The following is a 25496-nucleotide window of genomic DNA, read 5'->3' as shown; positions in this document are numbered from 1 at the left end:
ACTCAGGTGTGTGAATGCAGCTAGAGCCAGCAAATCAACTCAGTGTTTGCGTCATAACCCCAAACTTGATGATTATTATATGTGAATGAACCTAATGATTCTTGTCCGTGGTATTAATTACCTTAATGAGACAACAAAGCCCAATCTTCAGATGACCATCCCCCGTGTCACATCTCTGACCATCATCCAAGCCGATCTCAAAACCGCATTTCCTCTCAGTGCTCGCAGGGAACCGCTTCTCTACCTATAGCTCATGGAAAGAGAAGGGGAAAGGGAGGGGGTGGGGGAAGGGGGCAAGACCGTTGGAAGGCAAACGCCCTGTGGGCCCTCCTGTACTGGCATTTGTCACGATCCATTTCCATATTTTGTCTGTCTGCTGAAACGATTTGCCAACTGTTGACAAAGACTGTCTGCAAAAGCTCGTTCATTCCTCTTGCTGGCTCAGAGTTCAGCTCACATGATATGAAGGAAAAAAAATGAGGTCATTTTGCTTTTATTCTTTTTTCTCAGCCAGGTGACTCATATCATTTTTTTTTTCATGTTTTCAAAAATCATATGGAATATAGCATGCCTGTCCTTTACCCCTTACCTGCACATCTCCACGTCTTTCAAATTTGTTCTTCAGTATGCACCCAAACGTTTTATCCTGTATTTTGCAGAAAGATGTTTTGTTGCAAGGAACACTTAAATGATTTTTTAACCGTTTTTTCTCTTTATTGTTTTACGATTACTCACTACCCCTGCCCATATGACTTTTTTTTCTTACGTACTCTAGTGGCACTGAGCATTTTTCTAAGATTTTTTTTTGTTGATCATATATGATTTCTTTGAACTATGTCTGTCAGTCCATATCTCTATTAGTCTAAACTATAGATATGTCATCTACAATTTGTCTTCCTATGTCTATCTCTCTTTAAAATACCTACCTATTTATCTATCTATATATTTGTCTATCCATCCATGTATCTATCAACTTATTTTTCTCATTTTTTGTCTTCTTTCTCGTTGCTCTCAGAGTGGTGGTGGTCCATCCAATGTCATGTTAATCTGTTTCATATTCTCAACCTTGTATTTTATGTGAAACTTATGACTCATTGTACCATCATATTAGCCTTAGCCTTTGCAGAGGACTGGCAGGGCTAAATGATAACATGATGGGAAGATCCTTTCTTCTTAAAACGATAATAACAAACATTAATAGCATCTTCCTACCCTTACCCATAACCTACTGAAATAATTGATTGAAATGTGCATTCTTTTATTGGTGTTTGTGAGCTATAGACATCCTTTATCATAATCTAATTTTAAGTGATTTGATGCAGTTTATAATCAGCCAGGCCATCTATCATCTTTGAAAATATGGTAGCCAAAACATACAGCAAATAGGGCAGGTACACTGTTCATACAAGTTTTTTGGATGCAGATATTTCCTTCAGTTTGCCTTGACATTATCATTGAAATAAAGATTAAAGAAATTGTTTGTCAATAAATACCATTTGTCTTCCTGACTGGGATTTATGTTCTTTTATGCAGATATGCCAAATATTATTTGTTTTCAATCTTGACAATACTGACAATACTTCGTTAAGCCCAATTATGACAACTTCCATAGATGCTACATTAGATTTTACACTACATTGTACTTTTAAGCAGCAGTATTCTTGAATGTCAGTGGCACTGATAAAGGCTGGTCCATGAGAAATTTTAGCACCTCAGAGTGACGGGCTAAGATTCTAACCCGACATTCTGAGAAATGTTTGACGTTAAAAGCATCATGCCCAAAATTGACGACCTAATACTGATGACACTCATACACTTGCACATAAGTCAAAAGTGTACAAAAATTTGAAAAAAAAAAAATATCTAGCTAAAAATGTTTCTTCTTCTTGTGCAACTCATTCACTGCAGTCAAATTGAAATAGAACATAAAAACAAAGAATACCCCCCCCCCCCATAAAAAAAAACAACCAACAAAACAAACAAACCAGGGCTGAGATGGCACAATAGAGTATCCAGAGGACCCTAAAGCTTCGCAGGCCCTTGAGCAGGCCCCATTGGGACCCTGCTGCAATGGACACACACATGAAGTGCGTAATTCAGGCAAATACAGTTTATACATTCTCAAGATTTTTTTTTTTTTTATTATTCTGTCTTTATGATTCCATGCAATGTTAACATGCTAAAAGTTCAAGTTGGGGACCAACCTGCATATACGTACGTAAATGAAACTCTCATTATCTTGGGTGACCATGCTATGCAGCGTGTCAATGGGACATAAAAGTGGTGGTTTTAGCAATAGGGTTACCCGGTAGTGAAAAAGAGCAGATCTGTGTATAAGAATGAATGTACGGTGCCAGCAATTAGAATGAAAGGGAAGTATAGCCCTGGATCACTAACCATGTGCAGCCAAACATTGCTGACATCCAAGACTGCCCCCTCAAGTTTGGTTTTACCACCCACAGACTGTCTGGAGCTGCCTGGACCTTGCAGTCCACTGTACCATACATGCTCTTCTGTGCTGGATATTGCTTTTAAGCAGCCTTGCAGATCATGGCGTGAATCAAAACAGATCTCTTTTCAGAGAATGTTTTTGTTGCTATGTGTATTCTTTTGTAGTTGCTTTAAGCTGAGTTGTTATTGATATGGTAGAAAAACAATGCATAAGAAGAACACTGGTAATGAATTATCATTGCTAAATTATTACTCTCATCATCATCATTGATTACCGTCATCATTCTTATGACCATCATTCAATCATTACAGTGTGGATAGGAATCTCCTGTCAATCCAATGACTTCCTTCCTACACTTTGATAGTCTGGAGTCCCATTTTCCACATTTGCTTTTCATAAAATGGAATAAAGTCATGCATGTATATGCATTTATACAAGGCTTCAAAGTTGAGATCTGTCTTTTTAATAGGTTTCTGAATGGAATAAAAAAAACAACAACAAAAACAAATGTACCCAGTTTCATACTTTTAACTGAGATGTTACTCTATTCTTTTATCTGATTGTGCATTTCTTTCTCAGTCGTCATACTATTGTCATTGTTTTTCATCTGTCCCCTCCCAATCACTCACTCAGATATGTTACTTCTCTCTCTAATTTTTATTTTCAGTCTCTCTTTCCATGTTTTCCTTCCAATCTTTTTCTTTTTCATCAGCTTCATCTTTTACTTTTCTTCCTCTTCTATTTTTTCTTTTAATAACCTACTACAATATGACTGGTTTTACTAAAATTTTCTTGTACCACTGCTACTACAAGAGAAGACATTCAACATATACCATCACTACTATCTTAACATCTGCTACCACTACCACACATACATGTACTCTCTGTACTAATGCTACTGTTACTACCACTACACAGGTCATGTATTACTATTAGCTACTGCTGCTGCTGTTGGGCCTCCAATGACAACTCCTACCTCCTTCAATAATTCAAACCCTGGCCATGGTCCAAAGCCATCTCTCTCAACCAAGATGATACTGGGTAGAGTTTATTGCATTGCCTTGCGATGAGTCTGTTTATCTGCCAGACGTGTCAGCATCCATCTCAAGCCAACTCTGTATAGAGTGGCTACATTTTGACCAAGGGATGCAAGGATGATGTGATCTGTTTCTTATCTACTCCCGGAGGTTTGATCATGTAATGATGGCATGGAATCTCTGTGCTTTCTGTCTGTCTGTCTGTCTGTTTGACTGTGTCTTTCCCTCATTTCCATTAACTTGAATATTTTGATTTCCTTTTTTTTTTTTGTTACTCATATATTGTCAATATTATGATGTAATACTTCTGCAAATTCTAAACTTTCCTCTTCTACATTTCTTTCTGAATTTCCATTATCATTTCCAGTGAAATCCAGCAGTGGGTATCAATCATGTATCTCGAAATACTAGTGCTACTTATTGATAACAACTAATGCAGTTCTATCGCTCAGTTTGGGAAGTAATATCTATCAATCCATAGCTGCCAGAAAGTGTTCCAAATTGACCAGTCAATTTTCTGAATGTATGGATTTTGGGTTAATTGATTGCAAAGTTGTATAGGAATGGACCCATTGCTCTATTCTTTGAACCTGTCATAGAAATCAGAGAATTATATTGGTATAAAGGTATAAAGTTGGGGAGGGATGGGAGGGCTAGGACAATGGTAGCCTTTTTTACTGGCCCTCAAGCAGGGAGGTTGGAAGAGTCCCACCTCCCTGCCTCAAGCGAGCATAATGAGTTAAAGCCAAGCACATCAGACTGAGAGCCTTTTAAGATGTAAATCTGATTATTCAATCTTAAATAGCTGTGAGAAGGCTTGGTGGGCATATCACTTGTACTGAATAATTCAGTTACAAAATAATTCTGTTTGTGGCTTCAACCAACGGAAGCGGTAGATTTGACCAATCACCATCATCAGTGTGAATTGTGTTGTATATATATGCATGAGCTTCTGCATACTTACAGTAGATATGCTGATTGGCTGTGATTTTTCATCACCAAATGCTGGAAGCAAACTTTAGAAAGTCAAAAGTAAAAGATGAAAAATTTTCGATGGACCTCCTGGGTCCTCTGGCTAGGACTTGCATCTCATTGTCAGCTGACTCCATCTCTCCTAATGACTTTCTGCTCAATTTTCTTGCAGTTAATAGGGCAAGAGAGCATTGCTTTGACAAAGGCTAGGGCTGAGATGGTGGTAGCCAGGGGGAGCGGTGTTACTAGCCATGGGGCGGGGATCACTTCCACTCTCGTCTGCCCATAGCAACCAGGATGCAGGTGACCGAAGGTAGATTGCTACCTGGACAGGAAATCCCACAAGGTCTGGAGATACAAGAGTGCAGATGCAGCCGAGATGAAAGATGAAAGAGGACGTTTGGATATGTTACTGATGAAGAAGCAGATTTCTTGGTGGGGGGGTGGGGGAGTTGAAGAATGAAGGAATGAATGAATCCAACAGGGGTCAATTTCAACAGAATGTGTGTAGTTTTCACAAATGTTAGTACAGTTATTCAAACACTGGATATTTCAAACAGATGGTGGATGGTGAAGGGGTAGTGGAATAGATTGAAAAATAACAGTGGGGTTGATTTGTGAGATGGACATAAGCTTTTAGTTTACATCTGTCACTTCTCAGGATTTGCGCAGGCTGTCATGAAATCACCTTTATTAAAGACATTCAAGTTTTATGTCTGAGACTTGATCTCATTAAATGATGTATCTGGTGGCTTTTACACAGATGGAGATATGTAGGCCTACAGATGAATTTCCGTACATTTTGTTACAAATCATTATGGCATAGAGCTACACATAATGTGCATGAGAAAATATTGTATTTATAACGTTAATGAAATAAAATACATATACATACCTCTGTTTCTTACTGATACTATCAATCCTTTATGATTCATCATTTTTGCTCACCTATATTTGTGGTCAAGCCATATTTTGAAAGATGACCTTAGGATCCAAAGCCCTCATTTTGTTCGTTGGCCATACAGGGGATGGATTTTGTGATGAACTTTTCCAAAACCATGCGGAGCTTCCCTTTAAATGAGATGCCTCCCCCTTTTTCTCTACTTGTCTATTGGGTGAGAGGAAATTGAGTGGGAGAGGTGTGTGGGAGGGGCGGATGATTCTTGACAAGGGAAGACTGACTGACTGACTGATGGACTGACTGACGGACTGACTGACGGACTGACTGCGACATTAAAAATCACTACGTTTAAACTTTTCATTTAAATTGCAACAACAAAAAATTTCAGTTATGGTACTTTAGAAATATTACGAGATTTTATGGCAGGAAATGCATCTGTGGCAAAATAAAAAAAGGAATGAAGAAATACTGTTTTTACTCATTTTTTTTTTATTTGCAAGTCATGCCTTGCTAAGTGGAACTGAGAGGGAAAAAAATAGAGGTGAAATTAAGAGCTTTTATGGTTTTATAATGTCATTTTTTATGACTGCCCCCGGAAGATTTGGTTTTGGCAAGGGCCATCTTTATTCCCCACCCCCTCCCTCTCCAAAATGTCTTTTTCCAAATAGGATTCTGTCCCATGAAACTACAATGTCACTTAACACACATACAAAAGTGTATCAATAGGTCATTGCTTTGTTCATTTCCCTTCTAATTCCTATGTCTAGGTAAGAAGTGGAAGGGAGGTTAGATGGAGGCTTTGGAGGAGTAGAAATATCTTGGAATCGAAACAAGAAATATTTCTATTTCTGCCTGCCATTTCCAGTGGAAGTTTGCGTGCTGGGTGTCAGTAGACTTGCTGTGATGTAGGCAAGACTATGGGGGGAGGGGGGATGTACACTTGTATGTCACACATTCTTGATCTTACCTGAGCAAATGACAATGTATAGGAAACGATTCAAACACATGAAAAGGGATTTTACAAGGTGACATTCTGTGGTCAAACTTATAAAAAAAAAAATTGAGGATGATGGTAGTGTGGCCAAAGAAATGAGCTCATGAAAAGCTATAATCACTGCTATGGGGCACATTGAGCTTGTTGTGATGGTCGTTTGTTAGTGTAGTGTATGTTCAGCCAGGAAATAATGCCATGGAAACAACACAACAAATGTAGACATCATGAACATTAAAATCCAAGGTAACCAGTCGACTCTGAGCAACATTACTGTTAAAGCAATTAGCGAGGGTAATAATGTGAATGTACTGACATAGTCAAGGTCAGTAGAGTTTATCTGGCAAGCACGTTTTTGGCATAGCCTCCTTTTCGGTCATAAATGCATGGATACTGCAATGTTGTCACACACACACACCTGGGCACTCGTGTCTGTCAAAAATAAAAGAGCTCATTTTACCCATTCCTAGCTAGCTGTGAAAATTTACAGCTCTTGGCAACTTTCAAGGGAGACTTGAGCATAAATCATAAATGTAAATCCCAGACGTTCTTCAGCATTTTCTTCACATAGTCCTTAGTGATGCCATACATGTTCAGAGGTTCAGAAAAAAAAAATAGTATCTGAATCACTGTACACCTTTTACTTCCTGAACATGTCATAATGCATCATATTTCTATATTGTTCATGTCTGTTTGTTTGTTATCTACTACTTCTTCATTTTTCTAGCCACATTTTTTTGTTTTTACTTGGTAAGTGTAGGCTAGAAAATCACGAAGAATGTAGAAAACCTGGCTTTCCGGCAGCTAGATATCAGATCAATTTTAGTGTTTTTGCAGGAGCTGTCATGCCGCTGATCAATATCTTTAACATCCTATAGCTGATCAATATCTTTAACATTTTGTAATATTTTCAGCTTTGGGTCTCTGGTTTCATCAAAAAGAATGATATGAGTCAACAAAAAAAGAACAAAAATAGATGAATAAATAAAAGAGGAAAATCTAGCTATGTCAACTGTATATATTTCACAAGAAGCATTATCATTTTCACTAATATGGCCTGCAATATTTGTGATGAGATCAATGCCCGATACCCAACAAGACCTCGGGAGACACAAATAATAATCAAAGAGAAGGAGATGGATTGAGAGTAAAGGATAGCAATCATGCATTTATATTTTTGCTTATTTCATGTTATGAGCTCCACTATTAGTATACACTATGACAGTATATAATCATGTGATTGTTGATTGTGCCTGTGTGATCTGCTTAAAATAGAAAACCTATTATATTCCTTTTGTATATGGCCTATATTACATTTATTTGGATCCATGCATGGTGTCTATTGAAGCTAAATTGAAATGAGAGATACAGAAGAAAGAGAGAGATACAAAGAGAGAGAGAGAGATTAAGTGAAAACAATGATATCTATTTGTGCTAACAAGATTAGTGCAAGAGTGATTGTCACTTGTATGTGACCTACAATATGTGAAATTGGATCCATGCGTGATATCTATCAAAATAAAAAATGAAAATCAAGTGCAATGATAGATTGTGGGTAAGGGAGAACAGTGATATATATTCATTCATCTCATGAACCTCTTGTTTTCAGTACAGTGAGCCAAAAGTACAGCATGACTCATTTAATTCTACTGGTATTGCTTTCCTTAGAAGGTTGATGCACTCTAGCCATACAGCATGTTGATAATCAGGTCTGCTTTGTGAAACAGTAGGGTATCATCATAGACCTCATTAGACTGGGAAGGACAAGAGAATTGAAATGAGCTAAGTCTAGTAAAACCCTTTTGCTGCTGCAGGTCTAGGCGTTGCATTTTTGTGGTCAAGAGCTATGAAGTACAAAGCAAGTTATTAAAGTCAGTGATATTAAGCCTGTCATCAGGGGAGAGGATTAAAGAGCCTATATTATGATTTTTTTTAAAGGATCATGTTGCATTTTACACCCCATTCATACACATAACTGGACCCAGAAGCACTTCTAAAGCGCTTCCGCTTCTGCCCCTCTGTTCAGTTCATACAGAGCTTCACCGCTCGCCATGACCACTACACAAAGTGGCTGAGAGGGGCGTAACTGTCATGGTAACCTTCGGATGCAGGGGAACTTCGAATATGTAAACTGCATGCACAGCCTGTACCACACACCACTTCCGGAGTGTCCTAAATGTTGGTGGCTGTTCATGGTGGAGTTTATGGTGCTTCAGGAGCGCTCTTGAACCTATCAGGCTCGAGAGGGGCATAACTTCGTGAATGTTGTGAGTCAGTTCACATCTGTACAATGTAGATGAAATAAACAACGTGAAAATATTGCCTCCCACAACACAATGTTCTTGGAACTTACTAACTCTTCTGCTAAAAGGGATTTTTTTTTCTCTCTCATTCTGTCATTGAATTTTAGACATTTCTCTGTTTGACTCTCTTAAAACAAATCAATAGATGTGCTTGACTCTCTTAAAACATATCAAAAGATGTGCTTGACTCTCTTAGAAAAATCAATAGATGTGCCTTCACAGTGACCTGGGTCAGACGTTAAATATGCCACCATTACTGGTGGTCAAACAGCACTTTGCCTGACCAGCATTTCGGAAATGAGACCCCTGACCCCAACCACCATAAGGCGACCCAGGGATCCACTTCTCATGGGGCTACACATATAGTTTGGCTATCGAATAAATACTCAGAAAAGAGATATATCCTGGCCGAATTCTTTGAGGTCATTATTTTCGGGAAGCGCTCATCACAGGGGTCCAGTTATCCATCGTCCAGTAAGTGGCCTGAAGTGGACATTGGATACACAGCCCAATATGTGCACCACATGGCTGCTGGTATTGACGTTCCTCTCAATTTAGGAAAACTCTTTGCTAATTCTACAGGAAACATATCTTTTTAACTGGTCTGTATGGTTTTCCAGCAACTCTACTGAGCCAAACAGTTGTGTGCTGTGGAAGAATAACCGGACGTATTGTAGTATATGTGGGTATATGCTATGGTAAAAATGTTGAGAATATCATTACATTTGATTATTTCTTCAATTACTTGAATTCATAAGTCATCTTCCAGTGTGCCCACACATGCAAGCATACTTTCTTTGCTTGGGAATTTTTGCTTTGTTTCTTGAGGTTGTGTGTGTGGTGCTACTCTTTGGTCAGAGATATATGTTTACATATTTGACTTGATTTCTAATACATCAAAGAGGAATTCCTTACATATGACAGATTAGCATCTTCCCCCTCCCCGAATCCTGCTAATGGAAAAGATTGTATTGATTAAAGAGTAGAGAATGGATAGCCGACGTATCGACAACAGAATTGTAGAGTGTGTTACAAGTCACTACGAGTGATTGTCTGAATTGAATGGGACACCCGTTGTGTCACTTCCACATTGGATATGATGAGCAGACGGATTGCATGAATCATCACATGCTGAATGACACATTAAGATCAGGTCACAACTCCATCAAAAGTGAAGTCACACTTAACATAGTTTAACAGAGACCTGAGATGTTTCAATCTCCATGGCAACTGTGTAACACTCATTTCGGTGTCCAAAAAATATCAAGCTACACGTGTAGTCACTCAGTCACTCCACAAGCTGGGCAAAGGTTTTTCCATTTCTTTCATTTGCATAAATCATAGAGTACACAAACCAATAAAAATGCTATTTAAAGAAAGAAGTGTGACCTGAGGTCAAAGAAAGAACCAATGGAAAGTAAAGATGAGGTAATGATCATGAGATAAAGTTGAACATGAATGGAAACAGAACAAAGGAATCATGAAGTGTGGAGGTGAGTGGAAAATAAAGAAGGTACCATACTGGAAAGTATAGGCACAAGGAAGGGGAAAGGAATTGGGATGAATGGGAGGCCGAGTGTGAGAAGAAATGATCTGGAGCATATATGGAAAATAAACTATATGGAAGGCTAAAAGGAAAATGAATTTATACAAATATATTTTTGGATCAATTTAACACTCTTACTGTAGGTAGACCTTGGTTCTGTCCTCCTCGCTGTTACCCAAGATGGAGACTGCTAACATGAAGGGCGGCACTCACTTTGTGTCTGGATGAGCCGATACCATTGTTTCCCTTCCCCTCTGGGCTGTTAATTGTATATCTTGTATCTTGAGATTCGAGGAGTTTGATTTTTCCATAGCAGGATCTCCAACGGCCACCCAATCGACCGCTGAGAGGGGATGTTTTTCCTGCTTGCAAGTCAATGAACTCTAGCTTAAAAATAAATGTCTCCCGGTCAAACCAAACATATGCGGGATCAAAGGGATGGGGATGGAAGGTGCTGGTATCGGGGTGGATGAGGCGTCTTCAGCGCCCGTCTCATGCCCCCCTTTGAGTGGGAGAAATCTCATCCAGAGCCAGCCCTGGAGATGTTGACAATGACATGGCTCCACTTAAGACAGGGTCATTCTTTTAGAACAACTTAACCCCCTGAATACTAGACAAAGCCATGCTCTACAATTTGTTTAGCAAGGAACATGTTTTTAATGTACCAGTATTTAAAAAAGCCCCAAAAATTATTCTTTCTTAGGTGTGAAACCGCTTCATATCATCGCGCCATGCATTTCACAATATATTTTGAAATAAATATGAGTTGAGGTTCCAATATCTGATCTCTTGCACTACACTCTAAGATTGAAGAAAGAAAATAAATGTATAGGTCTATGTACTACATGTCATTACAATTGTATGGATAGCATTTCTTGGCATGACACAAATTATTTTCGGTACATACGCATGACCTTTAACTCAGTCCTGGAAGTTACTGTGACAGATTTATGGATCTAGTAACCTGAACCTCAACTAATTGGAGTGTTTCTTAGGGTTCCACTAGGGTAGTCTTGTTGTTGCAACACTTCCACTGGACTAACAAGCAAGAAAAACATCTGATCTGGACTCCGTGCTCCTTAGCTGACCTGGACATGACCTTGGCGTAATTGGGTTGAAATGTCGGGGAGATCCAACGCTGACTGATGTTCTTACACTTTTCAGCATGGGCCAGATTACCGTTCAAAAAAAAAAAAAACGAGAAAATAAGCAGGAGATTGTGAGCCGTAATTTGGTTTACTTACGGGAGGAGAGGAGTGGGACAGTGTGGCTTGAATTGGTGCGATGATAAGTTCAAAATTAGATTTCTAATCTAGCCATGTCTCCTGTGCCCACTCATCTTCTTTGTTGACGAAGATTTGCCGATAGTGTTGAAAAGATCACATGGTTATGGGCCAGACATTTCTCACTCCTACCTTTTTGAGGAATATACACCAAGGTGTATTGATAAAATTGATGGTTCTCAATCAGTTGGAATTACATTCTCGTCTGAAGATAATTTCTAAATTTCAAGGTTTTAATCGGTATATCAGCTGTAGAGAGAATTGAGTATTTCTTTACAGGGCAGTCATTTCATATGTTGAGATATATTCAAAACTGTGGTTTTGAACTTTTTAAACAAGGAGATTTATACTACAATTGAATCCAACTTGGTCAAAATAGTATATCATACATTGTGTAGTCAAAATACAATATCAGCATCTGCTGAATATATTGTGTTTTGCTAGAAAGGGAAAGCTATCAAATATATGATTTCCGTTTGTCGCTCTCCATTTCCAAAAGCCTACTTGATAACGGATTATCCATTGTTAAATACGATATACGTGTAAGTTAATGCTATATGACATACATGTAGTTTAAATTTTGCTATGTACATGTACCTTTATCCCATAATTCACATACAGATGTGAATATCTTTAATATCTTGCAGTCAGATTGTCATGCTGTGTGTATACAGCTGTATATATTTTTTGTTGTTGTTGGAAATGGAAAAATAAATGAAATGAAATCAAATCAAATTAACTTTTCTGTTATAGAATGTGTGATGGTGTTGCAAGGGTTGACACAAAAAAAGCAAATCTTGAAAGCAAGATAATCCTGGAAGAAATTAATAATTTGCATTTACATACTCATCCAATAAAAAAGTGAAGGATTACTGTGAAGGAGTGTACTTACCCAATATCCAAACTGAGAAGGGTTGCTATGGTAACATATGTGGGGTTTCATTGCAGGTGTATTGGCGAATTTCATGGATTCAGATAACATGCTTTTTTGATCCTTTGTTGTAGGGTTTTAACACATGTGTTGACAGGTTCATGGTCAAAATCAAGCTACTGAATTTCTTTGATATGTTGCAGAAGCTATTCTCATCAACAGCAACATCATGCATGGCCAGGAGAGAGGGTTTATAGTGAGAAAGGGTGAGAATCATCCCATTCTCCCAAAGTTCTCTAATGTTGATTCATGATAAGTGCTGACCCCCTTACTCCCCTCCTCCTCTTTGATCGACAGGTCTCCGCAATGTGATGGAGATACCGGCGGGCAGCAGGACCATCAAAGTGACCAGTAAAGACCTGGGCAGTTCACTGGGTCTCCACAGCAAGGGGGAGACCAAGGGGCTCAACCAGTCGCCCCTGCCGGCAGAGGAAGGGCGGTATTCCTTCGCTGGTAGTACGGTCTTCTACCGGACGTTCAGGAGCGGAAGGGAGCAGATCACAATCGAGGGACCAACGACCAAAGATATCGTGATTACGGTGAGTGATGGCATTTCATCACAGCATATTTTGTTGTCAGGTCATAAGTAAAAAACAAGAAGAAAACAAGATTGTGCTATACAGAATGGAACCATTTGGACATTGGATTGTAAAGGGAGTTCTTGCACATTTTAAAGTCATAATCCAATTGCCTTTGAGACACAGCAGTTCACCATAGATTTCTGTACCTCGGAGATTTGTTATCCATAATCAACATTAATCCACATGGCTGCATCATTTTCATTTAGTCTAGGTTTAATTCCAGCATTTGTAGGATTTCTATGCATGTTGCCAGTATGGACATAATCAGTATTAATGTCTCACACACACACACACATTTATGCGCATTAGTTTATGACTTAAAGCTGTGTTTGTTGTGTTGTCTTTGAAGGAGTTATTTTGGTAGTGTTTCAGAGAAACTACAAACAGAAAAACAAATGCCCACAGTTTTTTTCATGTTATTTTATGTAATCCTTAATTTCACATAATAAAACATTTATGACAATAACAGCTGCTCTTTCCATTTGCTAGCTTATTGTGAAGGGAAACAAGTTAGATCCAGGAATTTAGATTATTAATTATGGCATGACTGATTTAGGTGCGTTAAATGCTCTCCACCAAATACATTTTTCTGGCATAATTGGTTCATGGCCTAATGTTGACGATTTAGGTATGACATTCATTGGGGCAGAAGACGGTAATGACATCTGTCCCGTCGCCCACTGAACTGGTATAACTGGAATGCATCACCGCATTTTTCATCGTTTGGTGGAAGCACTTCGTCGTCTGGTGTCGGGATCCAGTATTTGATCCATAACTGCATTTTAACTGCTACAGCTGCTCTTGTCATTTGTTTCACTCCACGAGCCAAAAACTCCTCTTCATCCAGCCCCTCTCCCTCCTCTTCCCCTCCCCCTCCCTCCACCGCCATCCTCCCTCCTTGTTCATCCTGGCTCCATCTTCACCTCCCCCACCTCCACAATGTCTCCCATGCCCTTGTTCCACTTCCTGGTAGTCATGAGATGTGGAAATATTTGAGAACGACGCAGAATGTGGTTGGGTGGGACTGGGAGGTGCGGGCAATTTGTCAAGTCCCGAATGCCGCCACTGCGCTCCATCGATGAAACATCCCAGCGATTGGTTCTGGCAATAATGGAATCCTGTAGTGGGTATGGGTAAAGTGCTTCTGGAATGCTTGACATGATGCAGGACCACAGAGATGATGGTGGAATGTTAAATAGGGAAAGGACTTTAATACAATTAGTGATTTAAAAAAAGAAAGATCTGCCATGGATATTGGTTCTTTACAGCATTGAGACACAAGAAATGCCCATAAACATCAATGTAGTGTATCCTATATCATGTAGATATTAGTTCCCCTTTGGTCAATGTTTTCTCAGAAACAGCTATACTAAAAGTGCAACAGTCCTATTTGCAAGGAAATCATTCTAAAGATTTACAAGGCATTTAACTGGATTCACAAAGCTCTATAATATTTAACCATCTCATTGCATAGTCCAGGTTTATAAAAATACTTCTCTTGCTCCCCAATTGTGTTACATATTTATTCTAATGTGTCAATGCAGTGCTGGGAAGGCAGGCTGATTAATGTGAGGAAAGATGAAATGACTTTGTTGAGAAGTAAGAATAAGTTTGCAACCCAGTTTTAGGAGACCTACTTTCAAGCAAAGGCTTGACTTATGTAAACGTGCGTTTGGACTTCAGATTTATCAAACAAATCTAGTCTCGGCCTGGTCTCCTGAAATTGTCTTGGCGATGACAGAACTGACTAATTCTCCCAGACTGAAGGTTACACGGAGGAAGACACAGACTTAGCGTTATGGCGAAACGATTATGAACTCCCGGAGAAATTGCTTTTGCAGGAAGAGTTCCACTTTATGTTTTGTGTATGGACAAGAAATTTGTCAACTTGTTAAGGTGGAGAAGTTCTTGACACCTCGTTATCTCATGTATGCATACCACTGGGAGACGCAAAGCTTTGACCAAAAAAAAAAGTGTCTGTTGCTCTCACTTGGGAAATATTTGTCTTCCTTGAGTTCGAATAGGTAAAGAGCAAGTGTTTCACAGTTGCAAAATTCCAACTTATATTTTTAACCCATTGCATACAGGCAACTGAAAGATTTGTGCAAACATACAGGCAACTGAAAGATTTGTGCAAACATGAAAGTGGTTTCAGAATCTTGTAGGAAATGAGCTGATTTCTGTAAAACTTTTTGTGTCGTATGTATGTCATGAGTTCTTATGCAGCTTCTGGTAAAAGTTGAAAATCCTGAACTGAAATGTTTTGATGATTATGAATGTATAAGATGGAAAAATGTAAGATTAAGACATGTTCCCGTGTCATATGGACATGGCTTGTAGACTTGAGATGTTGGTTATGTACAGGTGAAGTTGAAGATACATTAATTTTATAGATGATATTTGTCTGAATTCCTTTTCATATCAGTCTGGGAGAGATATGTAGTGACGTGAAGCTTCCTCTTTGGAAATCATTTCTCTCATCTAACAAACTTTTCAAGAGTATGATGACCCTTTGTTTGTGACAGTGAAATAGACACCCATTAATGTTCCTCATTGTCTACATTTGATGATTTGTTAATGCAGCATTTGTCTTGATTTTAGTCCAAACAGGGGAAGATGATAAGTATTAGAAAACAGAGGGAGAAGAAGATGAACATTTTTTTGAGTGAAATCCAAGTTTGAATTGTATGCCAACAAAATGGGATATAATATCATGAATGTAGAGGAGTCATCTTTCAACTCCTTTATGTCTTCTTCCTCCACAACTCATCAACATTCTTTTTTCCCCTTTTCCAAACTACACTAGATAAGATAAATGATTGTTCATGTTTTGGTATTTTAGCAGACCCAGCTAGAGGCCAGACCCCCCTTTTCCCATCCTATCTCGCCCATTGTCTGGGTTAGAAGGCTTACCTGTCCGCACCTCAACCCATTTTGTCCTCCAGTTTGTCCTAGGAGGAACATATAGTCATCCCACTCCTCCCATACGTACCCCATCCTCCCTCAGGGATATGCATCCTAATCCTTCCACTTCTTCAACATTGCTACCTGTCCTCATCTTTCTAGTTCACTCTTTATCTCTCATTTTTCTCTATCTCTCTCTCTACCATTATTTCTTTGTCTCTTTCTCTTTCTCCCCTTTCCATCTCTCCCACAATTTCTCCATCTCTATCTGTTTCATCCTCCCTCTCCTCCCTTCCTCTCGTCTCTTTGTCTCCCTGTCTTTCTCCCTTTCTGTTAATACTGTGTTTGTCTATCTCTCTCTCTTTAGCATACTTTGGGTGCATTCATCAACTCACTTCTAGTGCAGAATTACGGTTTCCAATTGAAACAACTTTCATGGAGTTTTTGGCAGTTGATGAATGCAGAGCTGGTTTGATTATGGGGTTAGAAACACGTTTCTGAAATGCCTGAAAAAATGTGTTTCAGCCAGAAACGTGTTACTGTAGAGTTGATAAATGCAAAGTCGTATTATCCCTTTCTCCCTTTATGTCCATTCTTGGGTGAAGTATTATATGTTCTCTTGTTTCTGTCGATAATCATTTTTAGCTATTCTGTGTATTTTTCTCTCTCATTCACCTTTATCCTTTTTTCTCTGTCTATCTATCTAACTTTCTTGCTTTCTCTGTCTCTTACACATAGGGATGCTCACTACCTTTCTTTCTTTTCTCAGAAGACCTACTTGTTGCCAATTTGATGAAAATTAGCTTTGACTTTGATGTGATTGTTTTGAGCCTCCCGGAGTTCGTTGGATTCTCTCCGAGATGTCGTTTCTGCCCGGGTAATGCCGTAAATCGGGGCTGGTGGACTTTGCGATACATGATCCTTCCACAGCTCCCTCTCTCTCCAACCTCCTGGAAAGGGAAGAATACACACAATGGTAGGGGGTTCTGTAAAGATAGCTCCTCTCTCCTGCCAACCATGGGGGCGTATTTTTTTTTTCGTCGCTGTTGGATGCTCTCACCAGAGACGAGAAGGGTGAATATTTCAACCTTTGAAATACTACTGATCCAAAAATGTGAAACAAATGGCAAGTTGTTTCAAAGCGAACTCTGCTCCAACAGAAAAAAGGGGGTTTGCTCATGTCAAAATGTATATAAAGAATTCTCAAGTGAATGTTGTGTACCATAACAATGATGAGTGAAGAGAAAGTGCTTCAGAGATTAGCCTTGTCAACAGTCAACTGTTTCATCTTACATACCACATTATGATGATCGCGCTGATTGGCAATGTCTCCTCTAGTTTCATTTATCTTATATCACTTTCCTGTAGATTTTCTTAAGATTGTGTACTTGACAAATGAAACTTAAAAGTTGTAATACCTTGTGAAGAGACTTCACTCTCAGTACCGATTGTCTCACCCCGTTGTGAAAGTCACTTTCCACTTTTTGGTCAATCACAAAGGCGTGCTCCTCTCTGGACGTTCTTAAAAAGTTCTTCACTTTGATTTTGACAGTCAAGACTCTGACAATGACAGCCTAACGAGAAATTTATTTGTTCCCACGCTCTGAAGTGATTTCTGTAATTATCGGATTTTCTCTTAGCCGAAGGTAACAATGTTTCAGGATCCTAGCAGTAGTTGTATTCTTTGTAAGTTGCTCAAGGAGCAGAGAAAAAAGCAAAAGTGGGAGAGCATTGGTACTCAGAGAAAGCATGCACTTGAAATCTAGCAAGGCCAGAGTCAAAAAGTCAAATCCATTTTAAGTGCCAAGCAATCCTGGAGACAGACAATCGCAGGTCAAAGGCACAAAGAGGCATTCTTAGACAGGAACCCCCTCGAAATCTGTCTCCAGCAAGGAATTCCAGAGGCCCATCAAACTATTTGTGGTGCTGCTTTTTTCTGGAGAAAAGAAAAAAATTCAAGGAGAAGAAGGAAAGAAATACCATGGACTGAGAATCAAATGAAGCATACAGAGTAACAAAGGAGAGTGGAGTTTGTTGGGGTGGAAAAGAGGAGGCAGGATTTGGGGGTCTATTGAAGAGTTAAGATGTTCAAGTTCTCTCAGTCCGCGATCCCATTACAGAGAGATCTCTGACCCAGGAGATGCAGTTTCAGAAACAATTTCACTGGCCAACCTGCTTATACTCTCCCGCTCTCTCTTTCTCTTTCTTGCTCTCTTCCACTTTTATAATTTGTGTGTTTTGCTCTGGCCCTCACTATCTCTCTCTCTCTCTTTCTATGTTTTCATCTCTCTGTCTATTTCTCTCCTGTGATATGAATATGATCACTTGATCTCCGGGAATGATGAAAATATGGGTGGTGCAAAGTGATGGCTGGCACTCACTTGTCATTATGAGGGCAAACAATTCGTCCACGGGACCATCCCCCCCCCCCCCCCCCCCAGCGCTCATCCCATATATTTTCCTGGTAATGAAAGTGTGCAAATTGTAGGTACATCTTAAGTTTCTTCCATGTACCCATCTGCTTTAGAAAGATTGTAGATATGATATGGGATTATTGACTGTGCCGAAGCACTATGTTCAAGCAGATACTTCCAAATACTATATTTATTGGTATTAAGGTCAAATATCATTATTATTATTTTTTTTTTTTTTTTTTTTTTTGGGGGGGGGGGGGGTAAAGCCATTAATGCCCCATGACAAGCTCTTCCAATTTTGCTAAATTGGTGCCAGGTATTTGGGCAACTTCAGCTACCTACCTGTTTGTAAACCAGGGGAAAATGAAAGTATTTTTTGCATTTCCTCTGATCATTTTTGAATACTTGTGGCATCTCCAAGTTGCTTTCAAGTGAAAGTTCATTCCAGTGCAAGTTGACTTCATTAGGACATGCTTAGTCAAACAGAGATTAGTGAAAGTTTTAATAAAACTCTACAAAACTGAGAGAGTAATCTAATTTTGAAAGTAAGCATGTTTTCATGAAGCAGAATTATTACAATACATGTGCATAGTAGACGTGATATCGTCACCTGAAAACTTCTGTCCACTTGTGCAATGAAAAAAAAGATGAAAATCCTGCTTTTCATCAATAATTCAGCAACTACAATGTACAATGTACATACGTATGATTCCTTCTTAAAATGACTGATCCATGAACTATGGTTTAACACACCACAAACCAAGTCCCATGATGTTTTCTGAACTGAGTCACCTTACCTTTTCCCATCCTCACATTTCAATTCAAGCATGGTTCTGTTCTGTAGACTGGAGTAGGCTTTTCTTTATAGTCAACTCAGAAATCCTTGTCAAAGGAAACAAGGCAGAGAAAGAAAAGTGTTTCGGCTTCGTGACCTGACACAGAGTTAGCTCCTTTTGGGTTCTCTCTGTCAATATTTGGTATGTTTCCACTCAGAAAGGAATTTACCAGTCCTCATTTCAAAAGGATTGTCATGTCTCTACAGAAAAAGACTATACATTTCTGCAAATACGAACTCAGCCAGGTAAATGTGACAGAATTGCCAATCCGGGGTAAAAATGTTACATTTACTTAACTCTCTAAACATGACAGAAAAAGAGGTGATTACAGGGAAAAAGAGATGATTATGGGGATGATGGAAAATTTAAAGAAGAAAAACCGTTTCAGAAGGTTTCCAACATAATGAGTATATTCCAAGATTTAAAGGTAGGGGATACCTTTTACAGACCTCCCAAAATGCAGCAAAACATTAAATATGAACCTCAGGGGAATTGTTTAGGCCAATGCTGAGAAATTTGGAAGTCAACAGTTATCTACAATTTGAATAATGCACAAAACTCAACTACTCAGTAGTTCTGTGTGTCAACCACACTTAAGCCTTTTTGTTGCAGTCTTCTGTATTTTTTATCTATATAAACTCAAATCTAAAAGTATAAGAGCTGATGTAATAACATATAGAGTGTGTGGCAAGAATGTATATGGAAATGTTTGTAAGTTTTGATGAACTTTCTTCACAAAATATACATGATGGACACACATGCAGTGCATGGGTCTGCAAAGGTAGCCTAGTAATGTATTGGAATTTACGGTGAGCCCCCCAAAAAAAATCAATTCAAAATCTAACGGTCAATAAAAATGTACTAAATGTTACCTTCCACTTTCAATACTTTATGGGAATTTTAAAATGATACTCTCTTCAACTTACCACTGTATTTATACAACTCTTCATTTAACCCGTTGAGGACGGTTTCATTTTGCTACAACACGCATTTCCCATAGACACCTGCCCGAGTATACTCGGGACTCGTCCTCAACGGGTTAAGGCATGCAAATGGGATTCCCTACCTTTAAAGACAAATCATATAGCCGGCAAACATAGCTGGCAATTTCTGATTCACTGTGACACTGAAGCATTTAGATGATGACAGTATACCACTTGTAATGAAATACAAAGATGACGGCCAGTCACTTTGCAGGTATACAGAGAATTCCTGAAGAATTCTTTTATTTTCTCACAGTAAACACACCTTTGCAACATGAGCTTGTACTGCCACCTGTTCTTGATAAGATACCAAGCAGAAGGCAATTCCAGAAATAGAAGTGTGATAAATGTAAACACTTGATTCGTTTTGTCAGCAGTCATTTGCAGTAGATTTCAGTGCCTCTCACAAAAATTGTGAAATTTGGGTCGCTATCCTGATTATGACCCAAAATAACACGTTTTTGAAATGCAATGAGAATGGTACTATACTAACCTACTGTTCCCAAATTCTCAGGAAAGTGCATCAGAAAAACTCCCTTGGGGTTAAATGGGAGTTTTTCAGAAATTTGTTCTTGAAACTCCAAAGAGTTTAATAGAAAGTGTGCATTTTCACTGCAGAATTATGGTAACTTTTTGGTCACATGACTTTCGGCACTGCTTGATTGTAACCCTAGTCTCCTCACTAAAATTTTTATGTCACATGACAGTCAGTTGTTCCACCAGTGGTGTGAAAGGCGTGAGCATGTGCATCAAGATTTGTGTTGCACAGACTGCGTTTTTGTCCCCTTTTTTTTTTTTCAGGGTCATTAGCTGACGAAAAGTACACTGCTTGTTTACAAAATCTCTTACCTGCATCTGACACTTCTCTAGGGGAAGTCAGATCGTGGAGAATCCTTAACTTTTTTCACTTGCTCCTCCAAATTAGTGCCCTCAGGGAAATACAAAGTGGTCATAATTTGCATGTGCCACGCTCCAAATTAGCAACACATTGTCTGGGAGACTCCGGGGGATGACTGGTTCTTCCTTAGTGAAAGTGCAGGGCAGAAAGTAGAAGTTGGCGATTTATTTCGTTTTTTTTTTCTCTCCTCCTTCTTTCGTAGTTCTCGTTGTGCACAATATGATTCATACAGGGCATTTACTCTATGGCGTATTCTTATAGTACAGGAAACATGTTCTCAGATTAACTCTTGGCTGTTTTTGTTTTTTTTTTTGTTTTTGTTAGTTTATGCAGGGATCTTCACACGTTTCTTGTTCTGCAGCTGAAAGTATCATAAACAGATGTTGCTTGCACTATATCTACCGTATGTGAGAGATAGCTTCCCGGTGGGGTCTTTTCAACTAACAACAAAAAGTGTATTAAATGTGTCAAAACTGCTGTCAGTTTACCCTTTTTTGACAGTAACCATTTATTTATTTCCGTATCAATTAGTGATAACAGATTTGATACTTCAGGACTATCATTGCTTCAGTTCTGGAACAAAAGAAAATGACTTGAAGGACAAGGTCTATCAAAATGATGCAATACTGATGTCAATGATGTGTGCAATAATGTTTATGATAATGGTGGTTGCTGAAATTGCTCAAATGTTGTAACCTTATTTGGTGATGATGATTATGGGAATTTAAGTTTTATGATAGTAATGATAGTAGCAATAATACTACTTATAAGTAATGATTTTGATAATTATAATCAAAATAATTACAATGATTCAGATAATGATAATGATGATAAAAATGATAATAGTAATAATAAGAATGACGATAATGCAAAGTGATCCGGGTATACTGTATTTCATAAAAGAAACTTTGTTATGATATAACATCGGTAAAAAAAAAGGACATAAGGAAAGAAATTCCTAAAATCATGAATGGAGTAATATGGAGTTATTTCTCTGACTTTTGCATTTAAAGAAGAAGAAGAAGAAGAAGTATGAGAGATTTTGATCTTGTGAATAGTCCACATTACTATAGGATTTTCAGTAGGCTATGGCAACGTTACATTGGTGAATGTGTTAGTTTAGCAAATATGAAATAGGATTTTTTTTTTTTTTTTTAAGTGCAGGGGTTATTAGTATCTTTATGTCTTCAGCCCTTTTAAATTTCTGGCTTTTAACTTGTCTATTTGTGCATAACCTTGAGATTGGTGGAACATAAATTCAACAAACCAGCAGTGTGTGTGTGCCGTAAGATGTAAGAAAATTCCCTGCATTTCCTTGTATCTTTTTTTCTTTTTCAAAAGCAAAGGTATCTTTCAGTCTTTTGGGGGGAATGAGATTTCTACAAATTGGATGTTCAGTATGATTGGTTTATGATGTATTTACTGGTGTGATTTCATAGCATAGATATGTTCATGTTTGATATCAGATGTACATTTATAGGCCTCCTGAATGATCTTCAGCTCATGACCAAGGTGATGCTTTGCAGATGAGGGGGTCTACCATCCTTGGAGAAAGCCCTAGTCCTTGGAGAATACAAAGGCATTTTATTTTAGAAACTCCCTCCCGCTTCCCATGATTGATATTTGAATTGTGACCGAAATTGCTCAAATTCTTACACGTTCATGTTTCACTCAATGAGGCGGGGCCTGTCAGTTAAGCCAAGTTTATTAGATTTTGGTGGCGGAAACCAGGTAACATCCTGCCCATGTCTCAATTACATCAATGCGATGTTAAAGATGAAAGAGGAGCATAGAGAGGGTTTCGCACCTGCAGAAGACCTCGTTTTGTGATCGCATTGCTGAAATGTCTTTCAATCTAAACTTGCTTAGCTCTTTATGTGCCACATTAATCGCACGCCTGACTCAGTCGACAGAGTGTGAACTTCGCACATACTGCTCTGAGAGAGGCACAAGCCTGCCCAAACCAATTGATAAATCACAAAATGCCACAGTACAATGAAAGCATTTCTTGTGATTCCGTTCCTCTCATACATGTAGCTTGCATTTTATGTGGTGATTGACGAGCAAGCGGTGTTCCTTACTCGATTTGCGTGTGAATTGCAAGTTTCTGTTACTGTTCTTTGTGCAGAAGTCATGCCTTTACAGTAATATAGCTACTCTCATTTGAAAGAAAAAAGACTCATAGATTTGTCGTACAATTTTACGTCACAGCAAAGCTTGGCATTTTCTCTGTGCTTACTACATGTCCAACTTAACAGAAATCTATATACATCATTGTAAGTTACATAGATTTGAAAACAATGTTTTCTCAAAGCATGACTACGTTGATGTCTCAGAATAATGTGGCACACAGGGGGTTTCCACCATGGCACATAAAGAGTTAGAGTGAGAGATGGTTCAGACGCTAAAATGAGTGTCCTCCACAGACTACTAACTTCCAATGACAGTCCGTATAGCAGCTGCAATGCAAACTTCATAACCTGTCAATCAAACTAGCAACTGTCAATATGCTTTAATACATGCAAGAATATGCACCAATTTTGGTGCATGCACCAAGTCAAAAGTAAACACACAAGGCTGAACTAAGGGATCCTTCATATTCAAACAAATCTGGAATGGAAATTACCTCTTGACCACCATTGAACAAGAGTAAATGTAGAAAAGAAATATGTTTTTTGAGGAAAATGTGATTCAATTAGTTGCGTTCAGACTTGCAAAATATCAGTCGATTGGTTAGAAAGATGTTTCCTGACACATTTTCAGTGCAATTCAAATAGAGACTGGGCTCAAATAGAGACTGGGGAATCAGAGAGCTAGTCATACAGACTGTGCCCAAATGTCTGCATGCAATGCCAGTAGAATTGTACCAATTTGCTTTTCAGAGTAAGAACATCATAAATGCATCTACTTTTTCACTTTTTGTCATACACACACATACAATGTAAATGACAACTGATGGTACCTTTAACCAGGTATCAGCAGAAGATCTGGGATGAAGTGCCATATCTTAGGGGTTGTCACCTTGGATAGATGGGTTTTGAGCTCCTAGATCCTGACATTGGTAGATGGATGCCGGGCAGCTGGGCAGAAGGCACAGGAATGATTACAAGCAAAGTGGTTTCCACTCAACTGCTCTCGAAACTCCACAACGACAGTGGCACGCGTCCGCAAGCTGGTGCTATTATAATCCCATCAAAGATGTAGAGTGCTTTTCGGCGCTGACCTCAACAAAAGTCCATCCCACTTGTTAGAGATGACATATGAGCATGGCTTGATGGAAGTCTCAGTGTCGTTAGAGGGGAAAAAAAATATGTGTGTTGAACACAAAAACTTTCGTGGCCTCCAGGCTTGTTTAAAATACACAAAGAAGCTTAACAACATTCAGTATTAGTCCAATGTAACATTATACTTACAAGATTGTTTATAACTATTCTTTTCCACTTCATGAAGTGCTTTTAGAAGGCAAAGGCCTTATATATAAAGAGAACCTGTCTGCAGTTCAAGAGCTAGTGAACATTTTCTGTGAGGGCAAGTACTTTTGATTTATGTCTAACATTGTAGGCCAATAATGGGTCGGACGCTAAGTTTTCAAAATATCTTAGGGGGGAAATGGCTTATGAAAGTATAGTGAAAACAGAATTATGAATATTATTGTAAGACGTGGGGTTTCGTTTGTTAAACCTCAAGTAGATTGAGTTCGAAGATTAGTTAGTAGTTAGCTGGGGGCAGGGGCATTATATCCACTGCATCGTCATTATTTCCATCATCATCATCATCATCATCCTCATCATCATCAAGTGTTCACATCCATTCTGCAATCAGAGCTACTGCCAGGGAGTAAAATTAACAAAAGACACAATTATTACACCTGCAAATTTATTATTATCAATTTACTTTATTAAAACCTAATTAACATTCTGTTATAGTGCACTTTGATTTATAAATTAATTTTGTTAAATCCTAAATTCAACTACAGCCACATCCCTATATCCCTATATGAGTATCTTACTTGAATCAGTCCATGTTGCCCTCCTCCTCCTCCCGGGCACAAAGAGCCCCAAGTTGGTCTCCAAAAGAACAACTCCTTTTGTCAGTCTTTCCTCCCTGAACACTTGTATCAAAACTGAATTCCCCAGCCCAACACCAGTACAAAATGCACCGAACCTTCCCTATCCCATAATATCAGCTTATTTCAGCTGCCACGTGGATCTCCGACTCTGGACATAACCCAAGCAAGGTTAACCCCTTAACAACTACAATCCCAAACTATATCCAATTTTGTACATTACAAATTTATCCCGGCACTAGATACACAATCTGGCTTTGGAAAGTATACTCCCCCTGCCTGGTGGCTGGCGAAATCCCCATATGTCCCTCGGGGAGCCATCAGGGCCATACCAGTGTGTTAAAACAATACCCTCCCTTGTTTTATTGTGTATATCAAGACCATGTCCAGAGAAACAA

General features: G+C 38.7%; 1 protein-coding gene across 1 annotated transcript in view; it reads left to right on the top strand.

Annotated features, from left to right (window-relative positions):
• Nucleotides 1–25496, top strand: part of LOC140231212 (ADAMTS-like protein 3) — a 221438-nt gene that overhangs the window by 127621 nt on the left and 68321 nt on the right. The window contains exon 5 of the mRNA XM_072311358.1: nt 12714–12955. Coding sequence (XP_072167459.1) covers nt 12714–12955 — 242 coding nt within the window. The remainder of the gene's footprint in view (nt 1–12713; nt 12956–25496) is intronic.

Source organism: Diadema setosum, chromosome 7, assembly GCF_964275005.1.
Source record: "Diadema setosum chromosome 7, eeDiaSeto1, whole genome shotgun sequence".
NCBI classification, from domain to species: domain Eukaryota; kingdom Metazoa; phylum Echinodermata; class Echinoidea; order Diadematoida; family Diadematidae; genus Diadema; species Diadema setosum.
This window is presented reverse-complemented; position numbering and strand designations above follow the sequence as displayed.